Here is a 17,959-nt window from a genome sequence, read left to right as displayed (position 1 = left end):
TATCTAGTTATTAGTGAAATTGAAAAATATATCAGTCACTATTTGAATACTTACCAGTGATTTTAAAATAAGTACTAGTAACATAATAAATACTAGTTAGTTTTAATGAATAAATGTTAAATGGCTTGCCACAGCACCACACATGCACTGCAACAGAGCTAATTTTGTCAACTCCAGTCGCATGCTTGGAGTTGTCCACATGGTGCAAATATATCATGGTGTTTTCCTAATACAGTGTCTTGTGATGTAACTCCTTTTGACAGTGACTTGTGCTCTGGTTTCTCTCGAGTTTGAATCTTTTGAAGTTAAGGCCTGGCCATCAGAGGCATCGTCATAGAAAATCTGAACATGACATGACAAAGTCAGTCTGATCTTTTAAAGGTGACAGCTCCTTTTATGACTAAAACAAACACACTCATATCACCCAGAGGGGAGAATTACGTTAATTAAAATGACTGCCATGTTAGACAGGTATGTGTGTTCATACACTGACCAGTGTTGACCAGATCAAAGGAAGACATCAAACATAATCTTGAAATCCACTGAACATCTCACGGGTCCTAATTTGTTCAGACTGCAAACTCATTAGTATAGCAGAATTTCAGTCATTTTCTGTCACTTCAAAATCACCACTAATAGACTGAGGTTAATTGAGGGGAAGTGAGAGACTGCAGTGAACCCGCAGCTGCAAGGCAGAACTGTCACTTTCTAATTTGTCAGTGTCACCCAACATGTATATGGATTAGTTGCCTAAATGGCAAACAGGCTGCAGATAAAACGAGCAGCTGTCATTTCAGATCTCTATTATTCTGTAATTGTTAAACATTGTTCATTTTGAAACCGAGTCAGATTTGAAAAGTGTTCATATTTGTTTACAATAGGTCAACTAGTGTTTTGAGTTCTATTTGAGTTCTATTCAAACATTATTGAAGCTGTAGTACAATTAAATAAGTTTATTCTAACAGAAATTATTATTTAACATAAACAGTCTGTTATACATGTTACATGCTATTAAATTTAATTATAATAGCAATAGAAATACAAGTGCATAATTACAAGCAATTCATTTCTCTGTAGATACAAACACAATAAATTCTGGGTGGCATTTGAGTTTAAAAAAAAAATATGGTTGCTGCTGGTATCTATATAGTACCTATAATTGTATTTTATGTTGCCATAAACAGTCTTCTGGCTGAGTATGTTGAGTTACTTGTTGAGTTAAATGATTTTTCTTAAGTCCGTTGAACTGAATAAAGGCCCGTTCACACCATGAAAAATAACTATTACGATAACTATATTAGCGTCCACCACACCAATACATGATAAAGTTAGCTTTAAGTGCTAGAGGTCTTTAAAATCAGGTGGATTCTGATTTGTCAATGTTTTTATTGTTCATCAGCTGGACAAATCAGAAAAAATTGTGGTTCCAACAATGTTTTGTTATCATTAAGGCTAGTGTAAAACATTGCAACAATCTTAATTCACATTTTTGTGTTTATTTTAAATGATTCATTGCTGCCCAAAAAAGGTTTGTTTTTATAACTCCTTCTGAAATGACTAGAGAGGCATAATGTTAACCAGTAGCCAAACAGCTGTGTATCATTATTTTAGCAAACATTTGGTTTGGTTTCATTCAATAACATCTACTTATCACGATCCAATCATCTATTTATCACGATCCAAGTTCCGCCCTACATTTTTCTTCTCCCTGAATATCCTGTTTTGTTCAAAGATACATCACATTATGAAAGTAAAAAGGTTTGCGAATGGTATTCCCTGTTTATCATAAAGAGTGTTCAGCTGTAGTATCTGCTTATATATGTAATGTCATGGATGGATAAATAGATGGATTTGATCTAGGCTTCACATGTCATGTTATAAGGCGGATCTCCAGATTCTGGATCCCTTATTTAGGTTCAGAGATGACTGTCTCATTTGATCTTAAAAGACACAGACAAACAGGCACAGATGTTTAGTGATGTTTCTTGGATGGAGATGCTCCGGTCCAGTAGAGAATGTGGTTATTTGTCACAATTTGAATTGAAGGCCTCTTTAATCCTACATAGCTGAGGCTATTGATCCTCCACCTTCATCAGACGCTTTTAAATTCCCTTATTCACCACAACGCATGATGTTGGTGTTCTAGCAAGGCCTTTCAAAAAAACTTGCTTTTCCTGTTAACATAGGATAGTTTACTAACAGTGTTGCTTTCCTGTCACACCTAGCACTGAGCGCTCAGTTGGCCCTGGTGACTATGAAGCAGATTGCGAGAACAAACAACGCTTGACCTTCAAAACCTGACTGCTAGTTCTCCTTAGCTACTTTATGTTAAAATGTGGAGTAGCAAACTGGGCCTACACACTAAAAAACAAATTGGAACAGTTTTCACTCAGAAATGTATAGGAAATTTCACAAATAATTACAGCAAGTAACTTTGGAATTAAACGTGAAATTTCGAGGTAAAACTTGAATTTTCTTGTAAAACCTATTCCAATCATTTTTGACAGTGCAAATAGGATACTTTGAGTTTCAGCATGCCGACTACAAACTTGGATCTGGACACATTTCAGAACCATAAATGCATCCCAGCGGGGGTTGATTTATTTTGTGTGCAGCTAAATGCGGCAAACATTATTTTTAGACAGCCTTGCATTGTTCATTCTTCAACCATTCACGAAGCAGGAAGAAATGCAACCAGTACAAGTCTTGTGAGATCTCAAATGCATAAAAGATTGTTTGAGGCCTCTGTAATGTGGGCTAGTGAACATTTACATTCACAGATCAGCGATGAGATGAACCTAAGAACTCTGGGATGGTGTAGAGACACACCCCTTATTATCACATCATAACTAGCCCTACAGCGTCCAACATAAACATCGATAATCCCACTATTACTGCCATAGATCCCCACTGTGTGTGTCCTCCGTAATAACAAACAACATTCTGCTGCTTCTGATAATAACTTCTGATATTATCCACCACAGTCTGTTAATACCCCTGTAAACCTTCGCTCAAAGCTTTGAGGGCAGACCCCCTAAACACCATCTCTCTGAGGGCCGATTTGTGCCATTTACCTCTGCTGCACTGCTGCTGCTCCGTGTGATTGTTGGATAACATAATCTTAAATGAATCTGATGTGTGTAACAAGATATCAGTGGAGCGTATGAATGAAGACTGGGAATAATGCTCCAGATGGATTTCCTTCGCTTTTAAGTACCCTTAGTACACGTTGCATACAACGCTCTTGTGTTTTAACTAATGGTTACCTGGTAATGGATTCTTTGGTGTCAGGCCAGGTTGATGTATTATTTATCAGACCCCCATTGACTTCACAGAAAGATTTCAGTTGTGTTTAATTTTTAAAGCGCTGCTGTCGCGTGTGTTGTGCGGAAGGATGTGTTTGGCGTTTGACTGGAAGTGATATATCACTCTGTACTTAACAGCTTGTAGGTGAATAATCTCATGGTCTCATTCACTGAATGATTGTCGGGCATTAATCGGACTGGGATGGCTCTCGTCTCAGCCCTGATAATTTGTTATAGGATCGCACTGAGCTGGGCCGCAGTCCCACAACACAGGACATCCCTGAAGTAGATAAATGATATCATGACCACGTGGTTGCTAGTCAGAAAAGCCCTAGATTTCTGAATGAGGGCATGTGCATGCAATGTCATATATTGATTTTCGTCTGCTAGATCTCACTGGGATGATATTATCAATTGTGTTTGCATCTCATTTGCTCTTTTTAGTAAGGCTAATTGGGCTATGAAACATGAATTGTGCTAGGGCTGCACAATATATAGTTTTAGCATTGATATCGCCATGTGCGCATCCGTGATAGTCACATTCAAGGGCATTAGTTTTGGCTTGAACATTGGGGGGGTTGAAGTGTGAACCGTTAAGTGGGGTCTCTCTCGGGGAATGCTTCCTCATGAGATTTATGTGTTTGCTTGTTTGTTTGTTTATATATTTATTTTTGCAAAATGGTCTTTTGTGGTATCATCCACACATGCATTGATAACATAACTGCAATAAAGTAATAGCCTAGCCCTAGTTAACAATTTCTTGTTTACATGGGATATCATGTATTTGTGCTTGAACGGACACATACACACAAAAATTGTGTCAAAATTGTATCTTCGTAAACACAGTTGCTTATGGCTTATTATGTGAACGTAAACAATTGAGAAAGAAAACGCCTCGGTTACGACTGTAACCTCGGTTCCCTGAAGAGGGAACGAGCGTTGCGTCGAAATTGACGCTATGGGGAACGCTTTGCGTGATGACGTCTTGAAGCACATGTAAAATCAGTCCAATGGTGTGGCGGAACGTCAGAGGCGGGTGACGTCACGTACCAGGAAGCTATAAAAGCCAGCCCGAAACAGAAAACGAAAGCTTCGTAGAGTCTGAAGTCGTGCTGACAGGCATGAAGGAGATATGGCAAGGTGACGCAACGCTCGTTCCCTCTTCAGGGAACCGAGGTTACAGTCGTAACCGAGGCGTTCCCTTTCAAGGGAACTCGCGTTGCGTCGAAATTGACGCTATGGGGAACGTCTATACCAACGCCTCCATAGCTACAAATGTCTGTCCTGTGTGAAATCAAGTGAGCAGCACTAGGAAGACACAACCTGAGACCCTGGAGTAGAGTCTAGGTCTAAAGAGTAGAACCTGACGAAGGTGTGCGGTGAGGACCAGCCTGCCGCATCACAAACGTCCTGTAAAGATACTCCTGAAAAAAGGGCCTTAGAGGCTGCCATACTCCTAGTAGAGTGCGACCGGACAGCCAAAGGAGAAGGCTGCCCAGCCGCCTCATAAGCAAGTGAGATAGCCTCAACCACCCACTTGCTCATCCTTTGCTTAGACACTGGACCTCCCTTGTTAGGGGACCCAAAGCATACAAACAATTGATCGCTTTTACGCCACAGGGCAGCTCTGTGGACATAAGCGTCTAACGCACAAACAGGGCAAAGCAAATTATTCGCCTCCTGGTCCGCATTTTGAAAAGGGGGAGGACAGAAGGCCTGCAGAACAATAGGTCTAGCCACATTAGTGGGGACCTTGGGGACATAACCCGGTCTAGGATGAAGAAAAGCTTTAACCATACCCGGAGCAAACTCCAAGCATGACGGAGCAACCGACAATGCTTGGAGATCCCCTATTCTCTTGAGAGAAGAAATGGCGAGAAGGAACAGAGCTTTCAGAGTTAGGAATTTCTCAGGAATCTCCTCAATGGGCTCAAATGGGGCCAGGGAAAGGCCTTGCAGCGCAATGGACAAATCCCAAGGTGGCACCCTAGAGCGAACTGCAGGCCTCAGCCTCCAAGTGCCACGAAGGAAACGAGATACCAGAGGGTCTTTCCCCACAGACATTCCACCCAAAGGAATGTGGTAAGCACCTATAGCCGCCACATAAACCTTTAAAGTGGACGGGGTCAGACCTGCAGTGAACCGGTCCTGCAGGAACTCCAGAACTGTACCAATTGGGCAGTTGACTGGATCCAACCGACGGTCACTACACCAAGAAGTGAATACTCTCCACTTCAGGGCATAAAGTTTCCTCGTGGAGGGAGCTCTGGACTGTAGAATGGTCTCAACAACCTCAGTTGAGAGACCTGACTCTATGAGCTGGGCCCCCTCAGAGGCCAAGCCCACAGGTTCCACAGTTCCGGTCGGGGGGTGAAAAATCGAGCCCCCTGCTTGGGACAGAAGGTCCCTCCTGACAGGAAGCTCCAGAGGATGCCCGTCGAGGAGGGACACAAGATCGGGAAACAATACTCTGCCCGGCCAGCGCGGGGATATAAGAAGCAGGCAAACCCGGTCCCTGCGAACTCTCTTCAGAACTCCCGGGAGGAGAGCAACTGGGGGAAAGGCGTACAGACGTAGCCTCGGCCACGTCTGTACCATAGCATCCAGTCCCAGAGGAGCTGGATGCGTGAGGGAGAACCAAAGTGGACAGTGAGACGTCTCTCGAGACGTAAACAGATCCACTTGTGCTTGGCCAAACTCCCTCCATATCAGCTCCACCACCTCGGGGTGGAGCCTCCATTCCCCGGGCCTCGGCCCCTGTCTCGACAGAGTGTCTGCTCCTATATTCTGGACCCCGGGGATGTAGGCTGCCCTGAGTGACAGCAACTTCTCCTGGGACCACAAGAGGATATGGCGTGCCAGATTGGATAATGGGCGCGAGCGCAAACCCCCTTGGTGGTTGATATAGGCGACTACCGACGTGTTGTCCGTATGCACTAACACATGGTGTCCCCTGAGATCTGTGATAAAGCTCCTCAGAGCCCGGAAGACAGCTAACATCTCTAGGCGATTGATATGCCAGGAACGATGATGGTCTTCCCACAGACCTTGAGATGAGCGACCCTCTAGGATCGCTCCCCAACCCGTGAGGGAAGCATCCGTCGTTAGCAGTTTGCGACGACAAGGAGCTCCCAGCACTGGGCCCTGGGACAGGAACCAAGGTTTCTTCCACATAACCAAGGCACGTAGGCATCGCCGCGTGACCTTGATTGTGCGAAATGGGTTGCCCCTCGGGGAAAACCCCCTGGTCCTGAGCCACCACTGCAGGGGCCTCATGTGCAGTAGTCCAAAAGGTATCACGTTGGAAGAAGCTGGCCTAGCTTTACACTTTTCACAGCTGCAAGGATGGAATCTATCCGTGGCGGTGACAGGCGCGCCTGCATCGACACTGAATCCCAAACCACGCCTAAAAAAGTGGTCCTCTGAAGTGGAGAAAGCACACTCTTCTTGGCGTTCAGCCGTAACCCCAGCTCTTTCATATGGGCGAGGACGACATCTCGATGCCGAATCGCCAACTGATGCGACTGAGCTAAAATCAACCAATCGTCGATGTAGTTCAATATGCGAATACCCTGAAGGCGCAAGGGCGCCAGAGCTGCATCCACGCATTTGGTGAAAGTGCAGGGTGATAAAGCCAGGCCGAATGGAAGAACTCGATATTGGTATGCTTTGCCCCCGAAAGCAAACCTCAGGAACTTCCAATGACACGGACGGATGGAAATATGGAAATATGCGTCCTTGAGATCTATCGTGACAAACCAGTCCTCGGACCTGATCTGTGGCACGATTTGTCTCAATGTTAACATTTTGAACTTGAGCTGCATGACTGACTCGTTCAGAACTCGAAGATCTAAAATGGGACCCCCATAAACCGAGGTGGGCGTTTCTTGAATTGTATCTGATACCCTTTTTCCACGGTCTGCAGGACCCAACGAGAAACATTTGACAGTAGCTTCCACGCTGTCAAAGATTCTACTAGAGCAGGGGTCGGGAACCTTTTTTGACCAAAGAGCCATTTTTTCATTTTTGGATAATGCATTTTTCCAAAAGAGCCACAGTAGAAAAAAAATTATATATATATATATATATATATATATAAAATTTAAAGACGTGCTTTTTTCAATAAAAAATTCAACAGTAGTAGGCTAATTATTAGGTCCATAGACAACTAAAAACAAACAAATATTCAGCAAACAATAAATTAGTTGCAATATGGAATTAATTGTGCAGGGCTTTCACTGTGAGGTTGAGTTACCAAGTGATGAGCATAAATCATCTTATGTGTGCGTGTGTGAGAGAGAGAGAGTGAATGCACAGAGTACATCTGCTGTGTTTACGTGAATACTCGACTTGCCATTTTGAAATATTTCTGTTTATTTGGCCGCTTAGGCGCGCAACCGAAGACAAAGGCTACTTGTCCGTGTTGCGCTCGGAGCGCGCGCACAGCGTCCTGTCAGTAGAATTCAGTTCTCTTTCGCGACTTATCACGCTTTTAATATTTATTTTCAATATAAAGCACATCCTGTTATTTTCTTTCTCATTCATTCATGTTTTGTTATTAATAACTTTAAATAGAATCGTCAACTGAAATCTGCGCGGATTATCAAAAAATACGACACATTTATAGGACATAAAGGGTCTCTGCGCAAATGTCTCTTTGCACAGCAAAGCCCCCGTTTCAATAAAAGGATATATTAAAGTTTATAAAGCCTACTTTTACATTTTCGCTGCTGTTCTAGAATGGTTTTCGCCAGCTTGAATCCAGTGCAGGAGCTGTAGGTTACCACAGAACACTCCCGAACAGCACTGAACACGCACTTTTGCCGGTACAACTTGAATATTATTATTATCATAAACTTTTAATTAACTTAAGTAGGCTGGACTACAACAAGGGAATTGTAATTGGCTGCTTTTTCTGCAGAGAGCCGATCTCTGTTGATGTGTTTTAATTGTTTCATCGATGGTTTGTTGGTAAAGGGTGAGAGACCTCGCGAGCCACATGATTTTTGCCAAAGAGCCAGATGTGGCTCGCGAGCCATAGGTTCCCGACCACTGTACTAGAGGTACGAGCCTCTCGAGACTGGTTTCTGGATTTTGTTGCTGTTGAGTAGTCGGTTCGTCGCCCTGTAACGGCGCACCGGCAGGGAACGACCGAACAGACTGCTCTAGCACCCTCCTCAGAGGGGGCGGGCATCCCGAGGCCACTACGTTTCCGGGTGGACCTTGAGATATGTGCTCGCCGGAGACCGCTGCGCCCTGAAACACCGGAGGCGGCAGGGTTAGCAGACCGGTCCCCTGAGGGCACCGAAGAGAGACGGGCACCGTAAAACGAGGTGTTGACCGCTCTGCTTCAGGGGGGACTACCCTCATTTGTCCTGAGCCCTCGGACCGCTCTGCTTCGGTCAGGACTTTTTCCCAGCAGCCTTTTTAAGCCGATGGATTTAGCCGTCTACTTGGTGGCCCTGAGAGACAAATCTGTGGCTCTACGCAGTTCGGACAAAGTATCGGGACCAATACCCCCGCCCTCTACAAAATCACCCAGTAATTCTGCCTGGTATGCTTGCATTAGGGACATACATAGTGTGCAAACATGCTGCAGCTTGGCCGGCGGCGGCATAAGCTTTATGAACCAGGGAAGATGTAAATTTTACTGGCTTGGATGGAAGTGCAGGAGCCTTCAGAGAAGATGCCGTTGCTGGAGAGAGATAGCTCGCGAGCGTCTCTTCCACCTTCGGCATCTCCCCATAACCATGCTCTTTATAATTGTGAATGGATGAATAGTGAGATGTTTGTGCAGTATACACTCTATATGACACTGGTTTCCCCCATGATCTCGACACCTCGGTGTGGAGATCGGGGAAAAATGGAAGGCTCCTGCGCTGAGGCTGTGCACGAGATGGCAGGAAACGTTCGTCGAGCTTGCTTTTCGAACGAACGCCCTGCCTATCTTCTGGCCACTCAATAGATAATCGCTCGACAGCTCTTGTTACAACATCAAGCAATTCCTCAAACGCATGAGACTGAGGTGGCGAATCCTCAGATTCAGCGTCAACACTAACAACATCCAACTCCTCAGAGCTGGACAATTGCAGTGTTGGTGCCTCCATCGGGGCGGAAGAAACCGCAGCGCGTGCTTCCGAACCCTGATGAGAGGCACTGGGTCTATCAGAAGGAGACTGAGATAAGGCAGAGCCCGTCTCAGCATCCACTGATAGATCCATTTGCGAACCCCAGGTCTGTGATCGACGCCGTGCCTCGGCAGCGGCGGGACCAGAGCCCTGGGGAACGCGATCCTGAGCGCTCTGGAAGAACGCCAGGCGGGATCGGAGCGTACGCAAAGGCAGCGCGTCACAATGCTCAAAGCCAGCACCCTCGAGTGCTGACTGGGCATGCTCCTCTCCCAAACAAACAACACAAAGGATGTGAGTGTCCCCACCCGTTAAATAACGCGGGCAGGGGTGCACACACAACCTATACTGCTGCTTGCTCGCCATACTGAATATATATATATATATATATGATATAGACAGACAACACCAAATATACAGAGACAGATTTCACACAGAGCGCAACTGAAGACTCAGAAAGCTTTCGTTTTCTGTTTCGGGCTGGCTTTTATAGCTTCCTGGTACGTGACGTCACCCGCCTCTGACGTTCCGCCACACCATTGGACTGATTTTACATGTGCTTCAAGACGTCATCACGCAAAGCGTTCCCCATAGCGTCAATTTCGACGCAACGCGAGTTCCCTTGAAAGGGAACGGATGTGTATCTTAAGCCTATATTGGATCCGTACATTCAGTCTTAAAGGGATACTCCACTTTTTTTGGAAATAGGCTCATTTTACAACTCCTCCAGAGTTAAACAGTTGAGTTTTACCGTTTTCAAATCCATTCAGCCGAACTCCGGGTCTGGCGGTACCATTTTTATAGCTTAGCATAGATCATTGAATCGGACAGGACCATTAGCATCTCTCTCAAAAAAATGACCAAAGAGTTTCGATATTTATATATATTTCGATATCAAGAAACTTTGCTGCCGTACCATGAGTCCAGCAGGCGTAATGATATGACGCAGCGCCTGAAAATAGGTCTAATAGTTTAGACAAACACGTTGGAAGTTACCGAGCTGGGGACTATTTTCAGGCGCTGCGTCATATCATTACGCCTGCTGGACTCATGGTACGGCAGCAAAGTTTCTTGATTATTACGCAGGAATGAGAGTATAGTTCCTAGCCATATCAGCCTAGAAAATCGCAACTTTTCATTTTTCGTCGGTCTTAGTACACGATGTAACTACAGAAGAGTCAAGTTTTAAATAGGAAAAATATTGAAACTCTTTGGTAATTTTTTTGAGAGAGATGCTAATGGTCCTGTCCGATTCAATGATCTATGCTAAGCTATGCTAAAAGTGGTACCGCCAGACCCGGAGTTCGGCTGAATGGATTCGAAAACGGTAAGACTCAACTGTTTAACTCTGGGGGAGTTAAAAAAAGTGGAGTATCCCTTTAATGTGACAGCAGCCTAATATTCCTGCTGCTGTCTGTGTCATTAATGTTAATCAAACAACAGTATACAAAGAGGAAATCACTTTTGTAGCTTTAACAAAGTAGTAGTAGTACTTTATGTTTGTTTATGTTTATTATTCAATTTCGGAACCTAAATACTGTTAGACTTACCTGAAAAACATAAAGAACTGTTTATTACATTTATATCTTTGTTCTATTGTATTTATCTATATTTATCATTTGTTTATTATTTTCTATGCAGATTCACTGTCCTACAAAATCACCCCAATCATTCTAGAATGATTCATTCTTTCTTTCCAAATAGAGCTATTCAAGTCATCTGGTGAATCGCAATATTTGTCGCATTTGAAATTTTTTTTTTACATTTGTAAAATAGAACCTTTTTTTCCATATATCGTGCAGCCCTAAATTGTACCTTAAATTGTACCTTTTTGAGGAGAGTTTGTTTCTTTTACTTTTTATTTTTCACTTTTTTTTTATTTTTACTATTATAGTATTTAATATATTTTTTTATATGTTCAGTTTTCTTTTTAATTTAAGTTTTAGTAATTTGATGTGCTTTTGTCATTTTTATTAGTTTTTGTTTTTCTAATATTTCTGCTTGTTTAATATTTTCTTTACTACATAACTACAAAGCAATGCTCTGGCAACCACATATAGCATTTCCTTCAGATTATGCAAATCATGTATTATTTTTATTCTGATTCTTAATATTTTATTGCTTGCTTAAAGGGATAGTTCACCCCCAAATGAATATGTAGTCATCATTTAATCACCCTCATGTTTTTCCAAACCTGTATGACATTCTTCTCTGTCCACCGATTAAAAAAAAAAGTCCATCAAATTGATTACAGTGGGGTCCATCCCAAACAACATTGGCTTTTCATTGCATGGACAAAAAAAGCTATATCTTTTGTGTAAAAGAAGTAAGTCATACAGGTTTGGAACAACATGAGGGTGAGCAAATAATGACTGATTTTTAATGTTTGAGAGAACTGTCCTTATAAGAAACTTTGTTAGATAGCTTCAAATTTTTTTATGTGTTAAGACAATATTATTACCGGTACTCCAAAGAACAGCTTTGTACTCCAGTGTGTAACCAAAGGCATTACCTTCCCTCACAAGTTTTGACAGACCACACTTCCTTATGGCCACCCCCACGGCCCTCGCTGTATGTTGCTGTATATTGTAAAGACCTCTTGAGAGGACACAAACACTTCCTACCCATGACTAGAGTTACACCCCAGTTTCCTGTGCTGGGCTCAGGACGCTCGGACAGGCTGTAGAAACTCTCCTTGTTTTGTAACTCCTTCCACAAGACCATGTTATCATCATCCTTCAGTCCCATTCAGCTCACCTCCTCAGTCTCACAGCCGTGTGGGTCATGTGACCTGGAAGTTCTGGAGGAGCAGAGAGGAAGACGTTACAATTACGACAGACTTCTGGAATTTATCAAGTCACAGCGCTCTGTCAACACATTTTAGGACTGCACAATGTTGATATTTTTGTTATGGTTGAAATATAATTACTGATATTACATCTAGGCTACATTTATTCGTTTAGCAGATGCTTTAATACATTGGGGATTTGAAGGAATGCTGCAACACAAGCACTAAAAGAGACATTAATGTAAGAACAAAGTTCTAAAATTGTTAGAAATCATTAGAAAATGACAAGCTGTTATGGATGTGGTAGTGACAAAAAAAAGCACAGATGCTATATAGGGATGTTCAGGCATGACATCAGTTAGTAGGGAAACACGGAGGGTGAATTTGTTCCCCCAGGAACATCAAATGGGTTTTTAGAGTGGCTGTGTTCGATTTATGATTAAAATAAGGTCTGTGGTTAATGTTACTCTGCAGAGACTTTCCCGTTTTGTTCTACAACATAAATTACACAGTCATACCTCACAGTCATGCTTGACATTTGAAACATTTCTCAGATGTTTGTCTCAAAAGTCCCTATGAGAAATAGAAACAAATGAAACAATTGTTGACATATTTGTTGTTTGGTATTTGAAGAATTTGATGAGAAAAATTTTGAGTTCCTGTAGAAACGTGACTTTTGATTGCAGAAGCGGAGCTTTGAGATCTTACTGAAAATTGGGAACAGAGGAAAAAACAAAAACCCCAGAACCAAATTATTTTCATTATGGTGCTCACACCATATAGGATTTTTGAACAAATCTCTTGAATGAATGATTCATTTATATATCAAATACATTTTAACAGTCACTTGTTGCCACCTACTGGCATAACAATGTAATTGATACAATCTTTATTTAAAGGGATACTCCACCGAAAAATGAAAATTCTGTCATCATATACTCACCCTCATGTTGTTTCAAAACTGTGTGAATTTCTTTCTTCTGCTGAACAGAAAGGAAGATATTTAGAAGAATGTCAGTAACCAGACAGTTTTAGATACCATTGACTTCCATAGTAGGAAAAAAATATACTATGGAAGTCAATGGTATCTAAAACTGTCTGGTTACTGAAGAATGTCAGTAACCAGACAGTTTTAGATACCATTGACTTCCATAGTAGGAAAAAAATATACTATGGAAGTCAATGGTATCTAAAACTGTCTGGTTACTGACATTCTTCTAAATATCTTCCTTTCTGTTCAGCAGAAGAAAGAAATTCATACAGTTTTGAAACAACATGAGGGTGAGTATATGATGACAGAATTTTCATTTTTCGGTGGAGTAGCCTATCCCTTTAAAGCTTAACATTTGCTCTCTCTGGCTTAGCTGTAGCGTGAAAGTGCGGTATGATTGTAATTTCAAAAAGTTTAATAGATATAGCAAGAATCATCACTGTCATTCATAAAAAAGATGACGTGTGTGTTTGAATTGAGATTGCTCAAAAGTAACCTGGGTTCAGGCCCGGGCGAACACTACTTCCACGACCCATGACTATTATGATCCTGCCCTTTTTAGTAAACCAAAAGTATACAGCAGCATGGCCAGTTTAGTCTGATTTTTGAACATATGACTCTTTTGAACCAGTTCTTTTTTTGAGATGGTCCTCACTGCTGAACACGAAATCCAGGGGGAGGAGTTGGATCCAGATCCAACTCCTCCCACCTTACATATACCTAAACCTACCCATCTCCACCCCCTGATCCCTAAACCCACCCCTAAACCTACCAATCTCCACCCCTTTCGTGGATTTCGTGTTCTGCAGTGAGGACCATGCTGCTTACATCTGGATCCAACTCCGCCCCCTGGATCTCGTGTATTGCAGTGAGGTGCTACTGCTTTTTTTAGTGAACCAAACAAATGCAGCACAACCAATTGTCTGATTCCTGAACAAAATAATCTTTTGAACCAGCTTTTTTTAGTAAATCAAAAACACAGCGTTGCCTGTGTAGTCCGTTTCATGAACTAATGACTTTAATGAGTCGACTCTCTTTAGTGAATCAGTGACACTTGTGAATCAGTCAGAGCAGTTGGTGAACTCGCAATGTAAGACTCACTTAATGGACCGCAAGTGACTATGTGTTGTACTTGTTGGCTTGTGGGAAATCAGTGTAATTTTAGATATTCATATGTGAATGTTTGATTCGTTATATCTTCTGTTGAAATTTGAATGATCTCATGGTCGTTTTACCGATACGGTCAAAGATATGTTGTGCATCCCTAGTAATCCTGCTTTGTCAGACTGCGAATCAAGCCTTCCCTTTAGTGGTTTTGTCAGTGTCATGTGGTTTGTGTGTATGTACTAGTCCTGCACACAGTGACAAGAGACCAGCAGGTGTGTGACTGCTGAACCTCGACTGGAAGGGTTAAAGGGTAACAGTGTGGTATTTATGTAGGGAATTTACAGCCTAGGATGGACACTCTGCTAACACACTCACTCACTCTATTAATAACCTCTTGTGCCCTGACACCTTTCACACATATAAATGTGCCCACACTTGAATATATATACAGTGTATATATATATATATATACCCTCAATACTCATAAATGCGCACACATTTAGAAAATTAAAGCTGCAAGCAGCGATGAAAGGGCCCTCGCACCCGTGCCATCGTCACTCGTTGGCTTTAGGAAGACAGAGCATGGTTGGGCAATGTGCATTTAAGGAGGTATACAGTATATAGTAGTTGCTAGCATGTTTAGTATGTTTTTAGCATGCTTAGTACACAATAGGTATGTGGTTAGTACTGCATTACTGTGTTAACCAGTTCAGTTTCTGTTGGCAGTAGGTGGGGTTATATATCTGAATATTGCTTTGTAGATGTGTTCAGTGCAGGACTTTTATGAAGTATGTGAAGTTTGGGGCAGATTGGATATTGTATGTTTGAGTTACAACAACTTCCTTTAGCATTTCTAACATGCTTTAGAACTTAGCTATGTGTTGCTAGCATGTTTCTTGCATGTTACATATTAAGTTTGGGGCAGATTGGACTTTCCATGCCTGTGTTACAGCAAATTCCTATTTAATTGCAGCAATAGCATGCTTTAGCAATTAGCTAAGTGTTTGCTAGCATGTTTTAGCATGTTTCTAGAATGTTGTTAGCATGTTTAGCACTTGCTGGCACTTTTTTATATGTTATTAGGAGTCCACAACAGTGTTTAACATGTCACTTCCTGTTGCCAGCAGGTGGCGCTTTGACTGTAACTGAATATGAGCATTGTCATGTGTTCAAGACAGAACGCTTATCAAAAGTGTGAAGTTTGGCGCAGATTGGACATTGCCTTCTTGAGTAACAACAACATCCTGTTTCATTATATTAGCATGCTTTAGCACTTAGCTTAGTATTGCTAGCATGTTTTAACATGTTTCTAGCATGTTTAGAAGTCAATGGTATTTTTAACATGTTGCTAGAACGGCATCAACGTGTTAAACATGACACTTCCTGTTACCAGTAGGTGGCGCTATTACTATAACTGAATATTCTCATGTAGATGTGTTCAGGCCATGACTCTTATCAAACGTGTGAAGTTTGGGGCAGACTGGACATTCCGTGCCTGTGTTACAGCAAATTCCTATTTAATTGCAGTATTAGCATGCTTTAGCACTAAGCTAAGTGTTTGCTAGCATGTTTTAACATGTTTCTAGTATGTTGTTAGCATGTTTAGCACATGCTGGAACTTTTTTATATGTTATTAGGAGTCCACAACAGTGTTTAACATGTCACTTCCTGTTGCCAGCAGGTGGCGCTATGACTGTAACTGAATATGAGCATGGTCATGTGTTCAGGACAGAACGCTTATCAAACGTGTGAAGTTTGGCGCAGATTGGACATTGCCTTCTTGAGTAACAACAACATCCTGTTTCATTGAATTAACATGCTTTAGCACTTAGCTAAGTTTTGCTAGCATGTTTTAACATGTTTCTAGCATGTTTAGAAGTCAATGGCATTTTTAACATGTTGCTAGAACGGCATCAACGTGTTAAACATGACACTTCCTGTTACCAGTAGGTGGCGCTATTACTATAACTGAATATTCTCATGTAGATGTGTTCAGGCCATGACTCTTATCAAATGTGTGACGTTTGGGGCAGATTAGACATTCCGTGCCTGAGTTACAGCAAATTCCTATTTAATTGCAGTAATAGCATGCTTTAGCAATTAGCTAAGTGTTTGCTAGCATGTTTTAGCATGTGTCTAGTATGTTGTTAGCATGCTTAGCACTTGCTGGCACTTTTTTATATGTTATCAGGAGTTCACAACAATGTTAAACATGTCACTTCCTGTTGCCAGCAGGTGGCGCTATGACTGTAACTGAATATGAGCATGGTCATGTGTTCAGGACAGAACGCTTATCAAACGTGTGAAGTTTGGGGCAGATTGGACATTCCATGCCTGAGTTTCAGCAACTTCCTGTTTCATGGCGAAACATCGAAATTTGTCAGGCCGCCGAGGACCCGCCCTTCGACGAAAACTCAAGATCTTCGCAATTTAACGTCGCAAAGGCCTTAAGATTACACTCACCAAATTTGAAGATGATCAGATTAAAACTGTAGGAGGAGTTCGTTAAAGTACGAGGCATGAAAATGGCAAAAACTGCACAAAAATCTGAGAGGAAGTTGAAAATGGCTGACTTCCTGTTGTGTTTAGGGCTACGCTCCAAGAGACTTTTTTGTAGGTATTAGGTCCTTACATGTATGTACCGAATTTCGTAAACGTACGTGGAACATAGCGGGAGGCGCACTCCGTTGAACTTTTATAGGTGGCGCTATCGAGCCATTTTGCCCCGCCCAATTCTGAAACCTATATCAGATGTAAATTTTCGCCAGTTCTGACGCGTGTGCAAAGTTTCGTGAGTTTTCGAGCATGTTTAGGCCCTCAAAAATGCGATTAAATGCGGAGAAGAATAATAATAATAATAATAATAAACAGAGCAATTCCAAGAGGGTCCTCACACCATCGGTGCTCGGGCCCTAAATATTAGATGTGCATGTATACTAAGCCACTCTATCGGTCCAGCAACAGCAGTTTTAGTAGGCAATCTGAAATGTGCATGAGGTACTAATGAGGCCCGTTAAAACGGAGTAGTTTTCAATAGAGTAGTCGGTCAACAGGGGCGTTCAGCATTCTCATCATGAGCAGCCAGCAGTTGAGAGCTAAGTGGAAAATTCCGCTGTTTGAGCGTGACATGCTTTCAGTATGCCTCAGCTTTTGCAAATAGACGTGAACTGATGTGCTGGTCTCACAGAGTCTCTAACAGTTTGTGTTCTTTCCTGCAGAGTCGTCAAAGAAGAAATCTCTGATGATAACGCCAAGCTGCCCTGCTTCAACGGCAGAGTGGTGTCCTGGGTAAGTGAGACGAATGGTCCCCTCCTCTCTGTCTTGGATAGATTGTGACATTGCAAAATATAAATATATCAACCCTGCTGAAAAAAACCCCCAGGCCTAAGCTGGTTTTAGTGGAGTTCTTTTTAGTGGTAATCCGATTCCTGTACAAATACTCATACTCTTATGAACTGGCAGTTTTTAGTGAATCAAAAACATACAACCCAATTAGTGTAGTTAGATTCCCAAACAAATTACTCCTATTTACAGACTATTTGGTTAGTCAAAAACATACTGGACAACTTGTATGATTAGATTCCCAAACAGCTCACCTATAAATATTCATCAACTCGCACATCAGTTATGATAAACGGAA

The 17,959-nt window shown here is 42.1% G+C and overlaps 1 protein-coding gene across 3 annotated transcripts in view; it reads left to right on the top strand.

The window, feature by feature from the left end:
- dvl1a (dishevelled segment polarity protein 1a) overlaps positions 1 to 17,959 on the top strand; it is a 44,098-nt gene that overhangs the window by 1,614 nt on the left and 24,525 nt on the right. For all 3 annotated transcript variants that reach the window (XM_082146102.1, XM_082146101.1, XM_082146100.1), the window contains exon 2: positions 17,538 to 17,607. In XM_082146102.1, the coding sequence (XP_082002228.1) occupies positions 17,538 to 17,607 (70 nt within the window). The remainder of the gene's footprint in view (positions 1 to 17,537; positions 17,608 to 17,959) is intronic.

Source organism: Leuciscus leuciscus (assembly GCF_965113295.1).
Source record: "Leuciscus leuciscus genome assembly, chromosome: 18".
Classification (NCBI taxonomy): domain Eukaryota; kingdom Metazoa; phylum Chordata; class Actinopteri; order Cypriniformes; family Leuciscidae; genus Leuciscus; species Leuciscus leuciscus.
This window is presented reverse-complemented; position numbering and strand designations above follow the sequence as displayed.